Source organism: Gouania willdenowi, chromosome 21 (assembly GCF_900634775.1).
Source record: "Gouania willdenowi chromosome 21, fGouWil2.1, whole genome shotgun sequence".
Classification (NCBI taxonomy): Eukaryota; Metazoa; Chordata; class Actinopteri; order Blenniiformes; family Gobiesocidae; genus Gouania; species Gouania willdenowi.
Window position 1 is genome coordinate 16,784,321 of NC_041064.1, and position 18,762 is coordinate 16,803,082.

The 18,762-nt window shown below is 37.1% G+C and overlaps 1 protein-coding gene across 2 annotated transcripts in view; it reads left to right on the plus strand.

The window, feature by feature from the left end:
* The window catches only part of col4a2 (collagen, type IV, alpha 2), a 64,565-nt gene that overhangs the window by 22,664 nt on the left and 23,139 nt on the right, over positions 1 to 18,762 (plus strand). For both annotated transcript variants that reach the window (XM_028436658.1, XM_028436659.1), the window contains exon 4: positions 1,910 to 1,990. In XM_028436658.1, coding sequence (XP_028292459.1) covers positions 1,910 to 1,990 — 81 coding nt within the window. The remainder of the gene's footprint in view (positions 1 to 1,909; positions 1,991 to 18,762) is intronic.

Here is an 18,762-nt window from a genome sequence, read left to right on the forward strand (position 1 = left end):
TGTCTAAGTGGGCAATGGTATGGGAATGTGAGCGGGGGATGTAGGCAGTCACGTCATGAGAACAGCCACGTTAACTTTTCAACACTCTAGTTCAATGGTTCTCAAAGTTTTTGGGCTTTAGTACCCCCTTTCTCTTATTTCTGAATCCAAGTACCCTCTTTGTGCGAAGTCAACATTTTGCTCAGAATTCTATGAAAAAACAACTGTAGAGCATAATGATGGAATGAATGAGTGATAACACACATTTCAAAGAATCTCATTGTAAATATGTAGAATGAAACAGTATTTATTGCCTCCGGAATAAATATATTTCTACAGTTTTTATCATGTTGGCCCTCAGGGAACAAGGCCAACACGAACAACGATAGAGAGGAGGAGGAATAAAAACAAGACAACACTGACTACAGATGAGAATACACAAAAAAGGACTGTTCAGAACAACTCAAGAATGTTTGACCAGAGAGACATGTAAACCCATGTAAATTTGCGATGGTAAAACAGGGGACGGGACCCAGATAAGCAAACTGCTTCTCTCGTCTCCTTTTTCGGCATGTACAAAAAAAAAAAAAAAAAAAAAAAAAAATGTAAAAAAAAAAAGTGAATGTAACCATGTCGGAAATAAACTGAATAAATAAATAAATCATTTCTGGTCATCTTCCACCTGGTGTGGGACCAAGACTGACCTTTGTATTTTCAGTTCATGTTCTAATCAAGATTATTATATATTATTATTATTATAACTAAAGATAAATTTACAAAAAAAAAACCCATATATTTTTTTACGTTTTCGTTTGTTAATCTTCCACTTCTCTCTCAAGTACACCCTATATTTCTGATTTAACTGACTTGGTGACAGTCCAATATGTCAATTATGTCAACATTCAACATCTGAGAAGGTTCACTATCTTTTACAGCTGCTATGCGTGCTTTGTTTTTACAACAAATTGAAAAAAAAAACATATTGCATTTATTATATTGCTTTTTTACTAAAAATAAATATTACAAAACCACTCATAGTTTTAACATTTTAGTTTGTTAATTTTCCACTTTCTCTCAAGTACTCCTTGTAGTGCCATCGCGTACCTCTAGGGGTACACGTACCCCCATTTGAGAAACACTGCTCTAGTTGAATGAAAAATGTACATTTACACACTGTTACTAAGGGGTTTTTTTTTTTGTTTACCTGTTTTTGTTTAGAAACAGACATAAACTTCTATGTTGTGCTTGCTATTTATTTAATATTCCAGGAATTTGAATTCAAACAGTAGCGGGTGTATAAGCACTCACACTTTTAAGATGTGACCCTCTGTTAGAAAGTGAAAGCATTGAAGTGTGTGTCGGATGACTGGACTCTATTCTGCCCTAATTAATGTCCTCTGCTATCTGGGTTAGCTTTGGGTCTCAGCACCTCTGACCTGGGGGCTGGGAAACCCCATTTGTGTGACTGCTTTCTTTGATCACGTCACATCCACTGTGACCCTGCGGGCTCTGAGAGCTGCTGTGGTGTCAGCGTGAGATGGTGGGTGGTTTGGTTGGTATGCAGACATCTGAAGACTAATTGTCCACACCAGTAGTTGAGACTTCTCTGTCCGTCGACACATGGAGGGTCATTGTGTCTGGATGTCCGTTGGGATGAATTTCCGCTATACCCAAAACATCCTTTACCACACCAGACAAATTAAAACAACTTTGAAGATCAATGTTCAAGGACTCGCATTTCCTCTCACTGTTTGGAAAAACAGTGTGTAATTAAAGTCCATAATGATCGTTTGTGTCCCTGTGGTTCTGTTATCCTTCCCAGTTTTTTCCAGTTCTGGCTTTACTGCGCAAAACCCGTAACTTGAATAAGTAAAGAAATAAAAAGATGGATGGATGTATCACTTCAACCTTTCCTGTTTGTGTGTGACAGGGTGGAAAGAAGCACAGTGGGCCCTGTGGAGGACGAGACTGCAGCGGCGGCTGTCAATGTTACCCAGAGAAAGGTGCCAGGGTAAGTCTGATGTCTACTGCCATGTGATCAAAGGTGCTGTCATCAATGGAGCTGTGTATCGATAGGGATTTCCCAAAATCAATTTGATTTGATTCACAAGGGCCTGATTGGATTCACGATTCAATTCGGTTAAGGATATTTTAGTCACAGTACCAATTTTTCTTGAATTCAGAAAAGATTCTATGAGAATTAATGCTGTAAACAGTAGAAACTACTCTAACTAGGTCCAGTATTAAAAATATTTACTATACTTATTCGCGGTCTCCCGATCCAAAATTGATATCGGATATTGGTCCGATATCAGCCAGAAAGCGAATATCGGACTGCATCTAAAATCTCCGATATATATTATATTATATATATTCAATTGTAGAATACTGTAGATATTATGTTGAAAGTTAAAATTCATGAGTTTTTCTCATACCTACTGTTGCTGACTATTGTTCTGTTTGATTGACATCACTTGGTCAAGCCTTTTCTAACATTCCACACTACAAAATAAGTAAAAAAAAAGTATGTATGATTTGTGCTGATATCATATCGGATCGATATCAGTATCGGCTAATACCCTAGGCTGCAATATCAGTATCGTATCGGAAGTTAAAAAGTTGTGTAGGTAATATTTATTTTAGTTTACATTAAGAATTTAGCCCACAGCACTGCATTACACATAGAAAAGACTTGATTTCATTTTAGGATTTCTTGAATCAATATTGGACCATTCAATGGAAAATCTTTTTTTTTTTTTTTTTTTACCCAAACCCTGGTCATGAAGGTCTTTTTGTCTACTACATTGTCTACATCCAATTCATTATTTCCAAACACAAAACTAGATTTTCTGCGACCGAGAGAAAACATAATCCTATTAAACTGCAACCATTACTTTAGCTAATAGAGATTACATACATTATTGATTTCATCTGAATTTTTCAAAAACGGGAAAAGTATGGACAAAAATGTAGTCACAGCTTTCTGTACAACACATCTCAATAATACGATATTGTATTCCTAAAGCAGTGAAGATTATCTTGTCAATACAACTGGAACTACAGCAAATCTCATTGCAGCTATTAAATCCCTGTGTCTTTATTTTTGTTTTGCTGTTTCTTCTACTCAAATCAATAGACTATTTAAGTACAAATAATCTGCTGTTGCTGTTTTCAAGTATCTCATAAGTTTCCCCATGTTTATCGTTTAATGCATTTATCAGACTTCCCTACTCTCAGACGTACTAACCAGTGGTGAGACTAGGCCTGATGTATAGAACATAATTGTGGCTACAAAGGATATGTTACAGCTGAAGAAAGGAACCATAGTTCAGAGTTCTCTGGAATGCCGCCGCACAAAGCCCTCAGGTTAGATTATGGAAATGTTTCAGTCTCACAAAGGCCTTCAGCCACATGGAAGAGTGAGTTGCTGAAAGTCATTAGTTCGAAATGCTTATCACCGTTTTCTTACAGTTTAAGTGGTGAAATTCACACCATTAACCCCAGTAAAAGAAGAGGTCAGAGTGGAAAGAGTGTCTGGAGTGTTGGAGACCCATTAAAGAGGTTTGACAGATGTAAAGAAAAAGTGTGAAATTGAGTGGTTTGTAATCAGAGAGGCTGAAGTAGACTAAACATATTCAGATAACAGGCTTAGAGTGAGTGCACGACTAAATGCTGGATCTGCCTCAGACGACCATTACCAAGATTGTCTGCTAGATGTTGGGCTTGTCCTGCGTTCTTTAAGAACTTTTCTGTATATTATTAACACTATTAGCACAAAGTTTGAATGTAAGGGTCTTGGTGTTGAAAAAACTCCTATATCCCCAATGAACAAGCAAGCATTAGGAAAGGACTAAGAATGCAATGATTTAGTATTTGCGAGTACATTACTTAGTCTTGTACAAATGCTTGGATATAAATTTTGTAAATATCAGTCTCAGGATAAACTGTTGTGCTTTTTTATTTGTTGAGTTGAGTTAGTTTAGGTAAAAGTTAATGTATTGATTTAGGGCTGGGCGATTTTGCCTGAAAAAAAATCTCAGATTTTGTAAAGAAAAATTCAAGTTTCGATTAGATTTTTTTTAATGCACTTAAAAATGACTGCAGACATCAGATATATTGTCAAAAGTGAAACTTTATTGCTGTGATTATCCTCAAGAGTTAAAATGCATAGAACAATCCCAAAATAAAAAGTAAACGAGGCTCTGTCATTCAACAATTTCAAGCTTTAACCCAAGTGCAACAGCGCCTTCACAGTAGCTTAAATTTTCTGATTAAGAAATCGGATAACTACATATTCTATAACATATAACACTGCAATATAAAAAATAATAAACTCTTCCTTTATCATGTCAGCATAGTGCAAATAAAAAATGTAGCATGTCTGTGGCACAAATATAGCCGACTCAAAGGGTAAACACATGTAAACAAAGAGGGGGCTGACTCACATTGGAACGTGAAAAAGTCAGAAAAAACTGTGGTGGGAAATAAAAAATCTAATTATTTATTCATTTATTTTTTTAAAAACTGGAATTTGCAAAATAAAAATCATTTTTATCTACAAATTCGATTAATTGATTAAATCGATTTTTTGCCCAGCCCTACATTGTTTCAACAACTTTTAAAAATTGTTATGGTGAATGGATTTGATTTATATAGCGCCTTATCCTTACACTGAAGTAGTCCCAAAGTGCTTTACATATCAGCTCATTCACCCATTCACACATCAATGGGACAGGACTGCCATGCAAGGCACTAGTCGACCACTGGGAGCAACTTAGTGTTCAGTGTCTTGCCCAAGGACACTTCACACATAGAAAGGTATAGAATGGGATCGAACCCCCAACCTCTCGATCAGAAGACGATCCCTCGAGCACCTTGCATTTAATCATGTACTTCACCTTAAGACAGATCCTGATAAACAGTGCTTAACAAAACCTAATCCATATCAAAACGCCTTGTCTTGTCTTGTACAAACCCTAGTTCAGACTTAAATCTCCAATAACTATAATCACCTGAATCCAAAATATATAACAGCACATTTGGGAAACACAACCGTTTTTGCAGTACTTATTGGAAAGTTTAAAACTTTTAGGGTTGAGTCTTCAAAACTGTAACTGGTAAAACAAAAAAAGTGTAATAGATAAACAATGTGTTCAACCTTTTGTTCAAGTTTTCAGTAAAAATCTTAAGGATAGCTTATTTTCAAAAAAGTGTTTGTTTTGTACAACTACTTAAAGTAAATGGCATTTTATTTGTAGGAATTTCCTCACTATTCTTATACGTATGGTTGTAGAGTTGTCTGACTGTGTAGTGTGTAATTTTTTACTGCTCACCTTTTGTTTTGTTTTACTTGATGCTGTAAAGAATGCACATAGGAACTATTAAAGTCTCAGTAAAGCTGTATAATGAACGTCCCTCTCTACTAATAAGAACTGGTCTAGAGGGAAGCATTCTTACAGAGTTGAAGACAGGAATGTTTAGCAGCTGTACTTTGGCATGTATTGTGAATTTACCAGACTATAGCTTTACAGTAGGTTTGACCTTTGACATGCACACATGTGCCAAATGTAGGGAATCCCATCAAGAGCTGAAGAAAGACTGAGGAGTTCCACATTTCTCATCGTCAGACGACAGGGTCAGAAGACTATCTCTGCCTTCCGCTCTTTATCTCTCCTGCTGTTTCCCTTGTGCCAGACAAATATGAAGGGAAATACATCATTCGTTCTGAGACAACAGGTCAATAACTGCGCCTCAACCATGTCTCCTAACCACAGATTGTAGATCTAAGTCTGGAGATGAACCCATAAGATCGTTTGCCTTTCACTCTGAGTTAGCTCCCAAACCTTTTGTTTCTCAGAAAAAAAGACAATACTGTTTATTACAAACTTGTCATAATTCGTTGGCTCACTGCTTTTGTAAGCATAACCAGGGAATTTTCCAAGTATTATTTCCATCATTGGATAAAACTCAAGTGCTTCCGCTTTACCAGTGATCTGAAAAAGACATGAAAAAAAGAGATTTACTTGATTTACGTGTGCATCCTTCCAACTCTTTCCACGTATGGGACCCTGATGAGTGTTCACTTGAACAAAAGTGATCCCATGCAGCTGTTTGGATTGGCTGAGACGTGACACAGCTGCGAAAAAACAACACAATACAACCATATTATTATGGGCCAAAAACCTTTTGTTTCTAGAGTGATTCAACGCCTGACACGACAACCTACAAGGCTAAAGTTGTTGTCAATTTTTCATTATCTAAACCAGACATAGGCAACTGCCGGTCATCGATGTAATTGTGTGCGGCCCCCAAAACAAAATAGTAATTCATGAAGTTGGACGTTATATGAAGCCCAACATGACACACAAAACTCCAGAAACACAGAAAATGACAGCAAAATGTCAAGAAAAGTACACAAAATAATAACAAAGACACAATGAACAACCACAAAATCGCTACAAAAACATGTACAAAAAGACTGCAAACACACAAAATGATGGAAAAATACACGAAATGACAACAATACCACAAAAAAAAAAAAAAAAAAAAAAAACACATAAGGACTCAAAAAACAAACAAAAAGGCAAGACAAAATAGTCATATTGACAAGAAAATAGACAAAACGAATTCAAAAACACAGGAAATGTCTAAAAACACCAAAAAAAAGGACATAAAAGATCTACAAAGACAAAACCCTTTGTTCTTTCCTGTATTAATACTCAGATTGGTATTTATTCTAAATGCTGACATGAATGTTGATAATGTGGCCCTCAGATCAGACAATCACATTTTTGTGGCCCCCTCTCTGATCTAAACTCACTTCATCCTTTACAAGATGTTACCAAACCTTGAACAATCAAAACTTAGTTTTTCTCCTTATTTAAGTCCTTAAAAAATTGTTTGAAATAAGTATATTTTGCAACTAAGTGATGTATTTTATGCTCTGGTGTTCTAGCTGTTGTTATCAGAGAGAATGAGAAAACATGAGCCTAAACATCGCTTTATTTACACTACTGTAAACACAAGGATGGAGACTGTACGTATAAAAAAGAAAAGACCAAATGACATGACGGAGCGTCCATTGTTGACACTGAGCAGATAGGAAGATGGTGTCCTTTTCTCCATGGGAAAAGCTGGCAAGGCTGATGTCGGACAGGAAATGACACACGTCTCAGGAAGGCGAACACAATGACAGTCCAGTGATCTTTTTTTTTTTTATTATAGACAGACTGTTTTTGTGGGAACATGATCGTCTTGTGTGTTTGGCTTCAGCTATAAATGGCAAAGATTTCCTCATTCCGACAAAACAAGATTGTTCCCTCTGCAATATCTGAGATGAATACCCATGGCTTTTATATTTTTAACGGTCTGCTCACAAAGACGGATTCTCTGTTGTTCAAAAAGGGTCAGAATACCATGTTGTATGTAATTTCATTGAGGGCCTGAAATCCAAGTCTGGTGGATTTTAGGTTTTGTCTTTGACCTTAAGCCAGTACGTGTAATTTACAACCTTTCATCATTGCTGCTCAACCTAGTAAATTTAGGGGGTTTTCTTGACAAAAATCATATGCATGTAAACCAGATACTGTAGCCTTGACCTCCTGTTCTTCTATCATATAGATACACCTTTGATTTAAGGCTTATTCCCAGCAGTGCTTTGGTAACTTTAATCAAAAATGACTGACAGAAATTACCTTTCTGACAGCAGGAGAAGAAAGATGAACTGATGAGCTGATTTACCACGAAGGGCATCAAACCAACTCATATTAGGAATCTAATGTTGCCGCTCAGATATCAGCATGACATGATGTGTAATGACAGTTTAAGACAGAAGCCTCATCCATCCCCACAGCCCCTCTGACCCTGACCCAGTGCTACCAACTGTGATGGTAATGATGGAAAGTAAATGACGTATGTCTGTGTGGGAGCGGGGAGGGAGGAATGGAGTCAGGCGAAAAAAAAAAAACCTGCTGCTATCAGTAAAACTCCCGAAGATTTGTGGAAGGAGGTATTCAGCGGGGATCGCAGGCTGGCAGTGTCTTGTGTGAAAGTTAAAGCCACATGCTTAGAGCAAGAGACAGTCAGCAGCTGTTTGTGTGTCTGCTCAATGAAACTTAGGAGTTTAATTAGAGGTTACTGTTATTACTGTTCCTGATAAGTAGGGTTAAATAAAATATGTTTAAAATGATGCTAGAGTGGAAAATCTATAGGAAAAACAACCCATAAACCTTTGAATATCAGGACCATGTACACCAGGTGGGAATTTACATTAATTTTACATATTGTTACAAACATGACCCCGGGTTTGTGGTCAATTATAATTGTAATTGCGTAATTGATAATCACATACAATTATGGCGTAATTATGAATATACAGGTAGTTGTAATTTTGAAAATCTGTTGCTGTCGTATTCGTAATGAAATAGTAATTGAGTTTAGATAATAGACTTTGGGATACATATGTATGTGTATATACGTATATATGCATATGTGTGTATCCATAAAATGAAGAGTCCGTCCTTAAGACTGCTCTACTGTAAAGTGCCTTGAGATACCATTGGTTATGATTTGGCGCTATACAAATAAAGATAGATTGATTGATTGATTGATTTGTAATTGTCATGAAAATTCTATAAAAATTGTCAATTGTAATTTAACGCAAAATTGGGGAGCCATGTTACAGTTCTATGTACAGTTCTACACATATGTAGTTAACAATTATTGAAATTTGTTTCAAATCAACTTTTCCCACACTTTACCATTACATTTCTTTTTAATCTAGTGGTATACTGACACAAAAAAAGCTCAAACACCCACAGCAAAAACATTAAAACCTATATTTTCATTGATTAGGAAGCCTAACAAGGTAAGCAATGGATAGGAAAGAAGTTATATGATAAATATTTGTTTTTAATAATACATCAATTTTATATAGCGCTTTTTTGGGAACTCAAAGTCGCTTTACAGAATTAAGGGATTATTCTTTCACTCCACACTTAGTGGTGGTAAGCTACTTTTGTAGCCACAGCTGCCCTGAGGCAGACTGACGGAAACGAGGCTGCCATAGTGCATCATCGGCCCCTCCGACCACCACTAATACTCACTCACACACTACATTCATACATTTTAGTGTATTTTACAGCTGATTTAGGGCCCGTTATCTAATTGTAATTGAACTTTAGTAATTGAGAACGTAATTGTTATTGACCTTCTGTGGATGAAAAAAGAATTGTAATTTATTTGTAATTGGAAAAAAAATGCTGGTAACTGTACTCGTAATTGAACATGGGTAATTGTAAACGTAATTGTATCTGAAAAATGTAATTGACCCCAACCCTGCATGGCTTTTATCTTTTTCCCACACTACTATTTTTCCTTAGCCTTTAATCCATTGTTACAAGTATTTGGCTAAATTATACAAGCAAGTTGTGGATCAGATGTTTGTAAGCTGTAATCTTTTTTTTTAACTTGGAACAAATTAATTGGCGCAAATGTGCGTCAGGGTCTACTTTTCATAGTTGTTACCAAAACTTATTGCAAATGAGCTGGCGTGAGTTTTTCTATTGAGAAGAAGCCAGTCTTTTACAGGATCAAAACATTTAAAAAAAAAAAAAAAAAAAACATACTTGAGCTTTGTTTATGAGGAACTGTATTTTAATGATTTATTTTACAGCATTTATTGCGCTTAACAACTTTCTGTGTAATGTCATGAAAGGGGATTTTTACAAGCCTAACAGCACTAAAGTTTGGTTTTCTTTTGTTCAGGTTCAGATACTTCGTTACCTGATGTTCTGTTCTCTTCAGTTTTAACCTTGAGCACAAAAGCCTTTTAGTGACTGCATGGGTATTTTTACTTGCCAAGACAGAGAGAGAAAATCTGCACTCCAACATTTTGTTTGAAATCACTGAATCGTTGAAAAAAAAAAAAAAAAACGGTCATGAGAATTTTGAGTTGTAAATTTCCCAACAACATGGCTCTAAACCACAATGAGTGCCAGAACAGAGAGCTTGGCAGGCTGAGCATTGATAACCGGTGGAAGCTAGGGTGGGAATAGTTTGAACAGATGTGCGTTGGAGTGGATATGCATAATAACAATGCAGATTGGTGTCCTTATTTCGCCCTTGACCAACCCAAATATGGATCTTGTGTACTCCAAGAGTGGAAGGAACATCACGTACCGGTTTCTGGAGGTGCTGCTGTCCAGCGTATGACAACATGGAGATTTGAGCAAGAGTATTGTTTAACTAAGATGTTTTAAAAAGTAAAAAAGTCAAGTGATTTGGTCATTACACTGTATTGTACTCCAAAACACCCATATTTATAGCAATAGTCAATTAAAACAGCAAACGATTCATTTAATTGTATGTTGTAGTTGACTCTTTCCCACAGCCCAGTGACTGGGAACCATTTATAAAGGGCAATTTGTCAGAGGTGACAGTAATGGATAATAAGTACTCGCGTTACTGTTGCTTTTTATGGATACTTTTTGGACTATATTTCTAAATCAGTAATTTTACTCGTACTTAAGTATGTTTTAAAAGAAGTAATTCATTACATTTCTACAACCAACTGTTACTGAGTAAATTATTATTTCTTGTTTCAAAATAATCAATGGACAAAAAAGAAAAGACCAGACAATCAAATGCATCACATCATAGCCGACCAATCAGATTAAACGTAATGTACTTGAGTATTTTATGTATGACTTATTTGTACTGTAGTTTTTTTTTTTTACTTTGTTCGAGGCGTCTTCAAAAAGGACAGCTTTTCTTAAGATACAATAACCAAATTTGGTGTGTGGCTTCAGGTTATCAATACCTTGATGGAGTTCGAAAATGAGAAGTGCGCAATTATTTTTTTCGGAGTTATTGCCCTTGTTCCATTTCATTTACTCTGTTCAAGGTATCGTCAAAGGGGACAGCTTTTTAAAAAAAAAAATGTTTGAGATAATTAATTTTATATTCTGATGTGATAATATTTACTTATGTATATATCTAAGTTAGATTTAGGACATTTAGGAAAAGGTTGTGAGTATTAATGAGAACCAATCTGGCGGGGGATGCTGATGACTATGTTTTCTTGTTCTGTTCCTACATGTACACTTTATTGTAACATCTCCAAGAATCAATATTATCTTAGAAATCCATGACATAGGATTTATTAAGGCACTTCCTTTGTTATTTTCCCACAAACACCACTTCTGCATTTCATCAGGGGAAAAAGTTACATTATGTTGACACTCTCCACATTTTCCTCATCAGTCATATTAGCCTGGTTTGTATTTTGGTATTAGCGGAGCTGAGTAAATACCATTGTTCATCGATGAGGAGGGATCTCAGGCCGGGAAGAAAAATGTGACCAGAGTCTTGGGTCACCACAGCAAGGCCATGTGTTCCCCATCAGGCCTTGTTGTGAAACACACATGGGGGACTTGCTGCAGAGGAAACAATTACCTCCCTTGAGTCTCCTCATATTTATTTCAGCAGAGAAACGTATTTCCACTGTCGACGTGAGGATTGAGATTTAGTGTCATTTAGCAGTAGTAACAACTGGAGCTTGGGCCCACTGCATTGTGCATCCTCGACTTGCTACTGAGATTAGAAAATAAGAACATCATCTGCTCAGGAATGTGCTTGGCAGCTGGGATGGCACTGACTGCTACATCTTCATGTGGGAAAATTAACAAACCTCATCATGCCGCCACATTGGTTTTGTGAGATCGCCTTGTAGGGCGGGTTGGAAGGTGCAGAATGACATCCTGTGGAATAAATGGGTATCCCCGATTCTAATGGGACCAGCTGTGGGCCCGTAAATCAAGTGTAATAGGCTAGCACAGCTGGATGTTGCACATTAAATCCCAGCTTTAAGACTTGGGGATTTGTATCTCATGCTTTGTTTTCTTTTCTAATATCTTCAGTTTGATTCTATTGTGGGCAACATTGATTACTTTAATTTTTATTTCACATATTTCTTCTTTGACACGGCCAACAATACAGTTGAGATAGGAATTTACAGACTACGATTCTTGTTGTGTTTCTCAAACCAATTTCAGCTACGTCCTTGTTTTGTTTGATAGAATTTAACCCCTTTGGCCACTAAATGTTACTGCTTTGCTGGTCTTACCTTTTCTGACCCTGTTTATTACAAAGCGATCCCTGTTTCAAGAGCTGTAGCTTTAAGAATACTGTGATCAGTCACCAAAATATTAAATACAGTCACTGTAAATGAACAAAATATAAGCCATGAATATAACATTTTTGCGAGGTGGCTTTTCACACCCCTCAATTCCTTCTGATATAGTAATTGATAATGGAAGCAGACATTTCCAATATTCATTAATTTTTATTTTGGTGAATTACATTAATTACAATAGAAGGAATGTTACCGGATATTTTAAAAACATTAGAGTTGAGCCCCGGATTTAGTTCATTATTAAAATGTAAATATAATATAATTTAGAACAGCCCTTCTTGTTTATTGTATTGTATATGTCAATGCTTTTCAAACTTTAATAAATAAATAAATATATTTTGTTTGTTAATTTTCCACTTTCTCTCTCTTTCGAGTACCCCCTGTAGTGCAATCGCATCACCCTAGGGGTACATGTACCCCCATTTGAGAAACACTGGTATATGTTGCAGTTGTTGCTACTTTGTCACTTTACCATGTAGTTCTAATTGAACAGTTTAAAGATATCCTCTGCTGCTACAATAAAATGTAAAAGAGGTACATTTGTCTCCTGTGTCTAAATGTAATCGCTATGTTTTAAAAACAGAATTTCCTCAGTGGTCATGGTGAGAAATGAAAAAAATGCTGTAAAAATGTCATCAAGATGCATCAATTCATAATTTTGAATAATCAAATTAAATTGTGAGGTCCCTAAAGAGACCTATAGAGTCCCTAAAGAGGGTGGGGTTGTACTTGTTAATGAAACCCATTTTGAGTCCTAAAATGTTCTCACACTTATCAAAGAGCAAATGTAATCATGCTTAGCTCAGCTCTTGGGTGTGACGTACCTGAGCACATGCTTTCACTGAGGAAATGAGGATGTCTATAAAGTTTAAGGTCACTCCATCCACCCTGGGTGATCCAGCGTATGGAAGCTGTAATGACATTATAATCAAAGTGATAAATGTAGCAGTGGGATTAGAAAGGCTAAAAGGCCCGATGTGGACCTCATTAGGTCCAGACAAGCAGACACAGGATACAGGCTCGTTGATCTCAGAGGTGAAGGCAACACCTCGTTTCTGAAGCCAGTTCTCACACACACACACACACACACACACACACACACACGTACAAAGAGTCCAGCTGCGTCCCTCCCTCAGACGTACATGTGAGCGGACTGCAGACTTGAGACATTTCATTCCTCTGATGTGAGGCAATTGCACAGGTGTCAGGCCCCAGAGACCCCTGGGATCGCTGGAGAAGCGAGCTGTTCTGTTCCCAGCCTGCGAGGAGAGACTAGATCTTCCACACACACACACCCTCCTCACGCACACACTCATCACTCCAACTGCTGGTCATTTAGCACAGTGTTTCCCAGGGGTACGCGATTGCACTACAGGGGGTACTTGAGAGAGAGGAAAATTAACAAATCAAAGCATAAAAAATATGGGGGTTTATAATGTTTATTTTTAGTTAAAAAAATATCATCTGACTATTACCAGCAACTCACAAAATGACAACAAAAACACACAAAATAAGAGAAAAATATACTGTATAATAAAAAGAACAAACAAACAACAAAATGACACCAAAAACACACACACTAAGGGGATATTTTACAAAGCCAGATTACCTCTTATCGCACTAACTTCCAGGATTTAATCAGTGTGTGTTGGACTACGAAGCTCGCTAACGGTTTACGGAGCTAAATCACCATGGAAACTTATGCTGAACGGCTGGCCTGGTCGAGAGCAGGTTTTGCTCTGGCTAGGATTTTAGCAGGTGATAAAGTCCCACCTCCTGACCAATCAGTTCTCTTAGAAAGCGTGCTGTTCAATGAAAGGCGATGTGTGAGCACGTCACTGTGTGGATCTGATCTGACAGCTGACAGTTAAGCTGACAAATGAATATGTGACACTTTTACGCATTAACAGTGTCAGCAGCTTCCTGCCTGGGCTCTTTAATCCCTGCCTTTTCTGTAACAACAGTGTTGTTTTTGGTCTGAATTATGGATTTTAATTATTCATAATTTTAAACTTAAGCAACACCTAACCTGGTCAGGACCAAGTTATGAAGTGAATCAGATCTGATGGAGTATAAAAGCTTTGCCTCCTGGTACGCAGCACTACCGTTGCTCTTCTCTGTCATCGTAAATGTATTATATTTATTTAAGATCATTTGCTGTTCCTCCTGTAAAGACGCTCGCTCTGCCAGTTTACTCCATTGTAGTGATTGGTCAGACGCTGCAATCTCCACCCCTTTATGTGAACACGCACGTACCGAGGCTGAAAATGCCTAAATTAGCGAGTTGTGATCGACTGTCGTAAAACAGATTCCATCTGCCAGGGAATGTTTGGTTAGTTGAAGTCAGCTAACAGAGAATAATCCAGGATATAATTATTTAGATTTGTAGCATAGGGCCTAAGAGAAAAAGTCCTACCCACTATCAGCAACACAAAACGACAACAAAGACACACCAAATGAGTGAAAAATACACAAGATCACTACAAAATAAACAAAAATAACAGGGAATCACACAAAAAGAAACAACGTAAGGAACAACCAAATGACACTAAACACACACAGAATTATTTAAATAATACCAACAATACACAAAAACAACACAAAAACACACAAAATAAGAGAAAAATATACTGAATAATAAAAAGAACAAACAACAAAATGACACCAAAAAAACCACAAAATGATAGAAATGATCTTGATTGGAACATAAACTGAAAATAGGAGGATCAGTCTTAGTCCCACATTAGGAAGGAGATGACCAGAAATAATAAAAACTATAGAAATAAATCTATTCAGGAGGCATTAAATACTGTTTTCTTCACTTATTTACTAAATTAGATTCTATAGTTGTTTTCTTTTACAGAATTTGGAGCAAAATGTGTTAGTCAAAAATAAAGGGGTACCTGAGCCAAAAAGGTTTGGGAACCATTGATTTAGCGTATGGTACATCTGAATGCTTAGATTTCACACACGTGCGTGCACGTGTTGGATTGATATGCCACGTGCACATGCAGCAATCCAGTCTAAACAGACTAATTAAAACATAAACACATCTCGGAGCAGCCTAAACCAGAGCTGCATGCCTGAGGAGAACTCAGCTGCCCTCCATGGGAAACAACACACGACAGTGACTAACTGAAGATATCCTGAACATCATTTATCCACCTACTTGTTCTTGGGACATTTTCTGAGGATGACTCAGAGAAGTTGATTTGTCTCAGTGGAAATAAGACTTCAATTTTCTCACAGCAATCATTTAATAACATGTTTTTATTCGAGGTTTCCATCAGAGCCTACATGGCCGCATTCCCCACTTGCTCTGTGTGTCTTTTCATCATGTTTATTCTGCTAATGTGGCCATCAAGGATATTCAGAAGTGGGACTTTCTCCTCCAGGCATTAATATCTGATAGAATGACCCTGTGGACATCCAAACACACTCTAATGGATATCTAAACATCAGGGACACATGTTTATTTACTCTGCCTGAGTCCCCCTCCTTGGAGCATCCAGTGTGGAGTCCTCTTCATCCTCGGAGCAGAGCCCCCCCAAAGCTCGTCCCCTAACCCCTGATCTGATCTTACATCCACCCCCCCCTCGAGTCCTCACCCCACCTCGGGCATCAGCCGTAAAAGGATGCAAATCTTCAGGAAATGAGTCCAGGAAAGACGTGTCCAAGAAAAACACGTGAGCTGGGTCACAGAGCTGAGAGACCGAATTCACCAAAGTGTGTGTGTGTGTGTGTGTGTGTGTGTGTGTGTGTGTGTGTGTGTGTGTGTGTGTGTGTGTGTGTGTGTGTGTGTGTGTGTGTGTGGGAGTGAAAAAGAGAAGGAGGCAGATGATTCAGTACGGCTGGAGTCAGTCTTCTAGATCTTTCCACATTGACTCTACATGTCTGAGAGACCTAAAGTGTTTTATTTAACACCTCATTTATCCATATCATCTCCCTACTCTTTAAAGTATTTTTTTTTTTTTTTACCTTAATCCAGAAGTTAGAGATTGCAGTAGTTTTGCTCTGTCACCATGACAAGTGAGAGAAACTAGAGACAAGGGTTTGCATAGAAGATGGAAAAAATAGGCAATTCATTCATCCATTCACGTGGATATTTTCTGAAACAATGCTCAATTCAAAGAAGAACCCTTACCTGGTGAGGGAAATGTTGCCAGTGGCAGGAAAACACTGATTTCATCTGACCAGCTGCATCAGGTTTACTTAATGAAAGGTCTTTAAAGCACACTAACTAACACTAACACACCAACCCATCTTAACCAGAGTGGACTCATTGTTTAATGAATAACAAGGTGAATACTCAACATATCAAAAAGCCTCTTCTCTCAAACTTCTGTGAAAAAAGTTTTCACTTTCAAATTATAATAATCTCACTCCTTAAATAGTCCCTTGAAAAAATGCTAAAGCCCTTTGTGGTAGTTTATGCTTGACTTGCTACATAAACGTTACACTACAGTACTATATGTGTATAAAGCTGGTGTTAAATGACCATTTTTAAAGGTTTTAAAACTGATAATATTAACCATAATTCAAATTGTATGCTGCTAAAGTTTTATTGGAAATCCTGTCTACAGTATCATGTTAAACCTGAGGTTTAAGGACCATATTTGGCCCATTAGAGTGTCAAACCAGGCCCTTTGGAGAAAATATTACATTTAAAATACTGAGCATCCAGTCAACCTCATTAGACTGAATACTTTACACATTAGTGGATTATATTTGATCTGTAAATTGTAATTTACATGTGCAAGTGATAAACTGGAGCATTACATTAGCGGTGTTCCCGTTACAGTTTTCCACAAAATATTGTAAACAAACTATTTCTAAAATACCGACAAAGTGTAATTGTGCTTTGAACGTGTTTCCATTGAAGGTTGTTTCGGGCAGCAGCCTCGTAATTTTTCGTGATATCTCATCTCGTGAGATTTAGCTACAAGAAGATGGACGCACAAAATCTCTTTATAACGTTCTGTTGTCTGCTTTCTAATATAACAGTAATATTTTTATATTTTTTAATGCTAAGAAATGTCTCAGTGTCCTCTTCTGTCTTCATGTTTTCTTGGAGACAAGTGGTCATGTGACCAAGTGGTCACGTGACCAGGTATTCACATCCTGTGAAGTGTAATTTCGGAAAAAGTGTTTCCATTGCACTTTTGCGATATATTTCAATATCGGAATGTCTGACAAACCTCCCCTATAAAATCGTAAAAACTTTTTAGCAATATTTGAGCGTTTTTTTTTTTTTTTTTTAATTCTGGTGTTTCCATCGCCAGTTTTTATTGCGCTATTTAGATTTTGCGCATTTTCCAAGGGTAATGAAAACGCAGCTTATGTTAATTGTATACATGTTTCCTTAAACAAAATGATTTATAAAATATAACCTAATCAACAAAGCATTTAAACATATACTAGTGTAATGTAATGCAAAAATATTAATTCAAGTATGTAGTTGGTCCAACAGACTTGAGAGCTACACAGCAGCACAGTTGTTTAATGACTGTATTGTCCAACAGTAATGACATCAGAAGGTGCAGGTTGTGCTGCACAGTTTCAACCCTTTGCTCACCGCATCAGTGTCTGTTTAGATTCCTGTGTTATTTCTAAAGAGATACAGTTTAGACAAGCTCTAGGAAGGCTGGCAAACTCAGACCCCAGGCGGTAACAATGTTTGTGAGAGTGTAAATCTTGAGCTGAATAAATAACCAGCGTAGATGAAAAACAGACCTGGAAGTAGGTGTGCGACCTGTGTGTTGTGTAGAATAGACACATCCATACATGTGTATCCTGCAGATAGACAGACTTAGGTTGATGCTGATTCAATCTTTTTTGATGATTTATGGTTATTTATTTCTGCCGCTGACAACGCTCTTCCTTTACAAAATTAATGTTTTAATCCGTGCCCTCCCTGGCCCCTGATGTGAATAAAAGATAAAAACCTACTGTGAGTTTCCGGCCTGTTGTTTATGGATTTATTTAATTCCAATTTAAGGTCATAGGTTCACATGCAAAGCTATGTATTCCCATCCGGTTCTTAAACTGTTCATTCCCAAAGAGTCCACCCCAAGGGACGGTCTGAACCCAGATCCAAAGTTATGTCGTCAGACGAGCAAAGTTTTAATAGACGTGTGATTTAGGGTCAACAAATGAAAACACACTCGCCCTTTGAGGAAGGGGGCATTAATGTTTAATGGATACAGGATTTTATACAGTACATAAAGGGGCGGGGTTTTCCCAGGGGTAGTTTCATATGGATCATACATCATGACTTGTAGTTAAGAGCAGAGATGTAGCAGTAATGTGAGAATGTTGACATTTAGCACAGCTTTTAGAAAGTATAATGTCAATATCAATAACTTATTTATGTAGAAGCTTTCATTATTTAATATTTTATTGTGTCACTATAAAATAAACGTCATTGTTTACCCTTGTTGTATTTTTTTTTATTTTTTTTTCTAACCGAAATGATATGTTTAGTACCTGGAATAAGAAAGAAAAGAACATTTTAACTTGGAATTGAACTTACGACACTGGACATGCTAACAGAAAGCAATAACTGTGGGCCAACCATTAAAGACCATGGT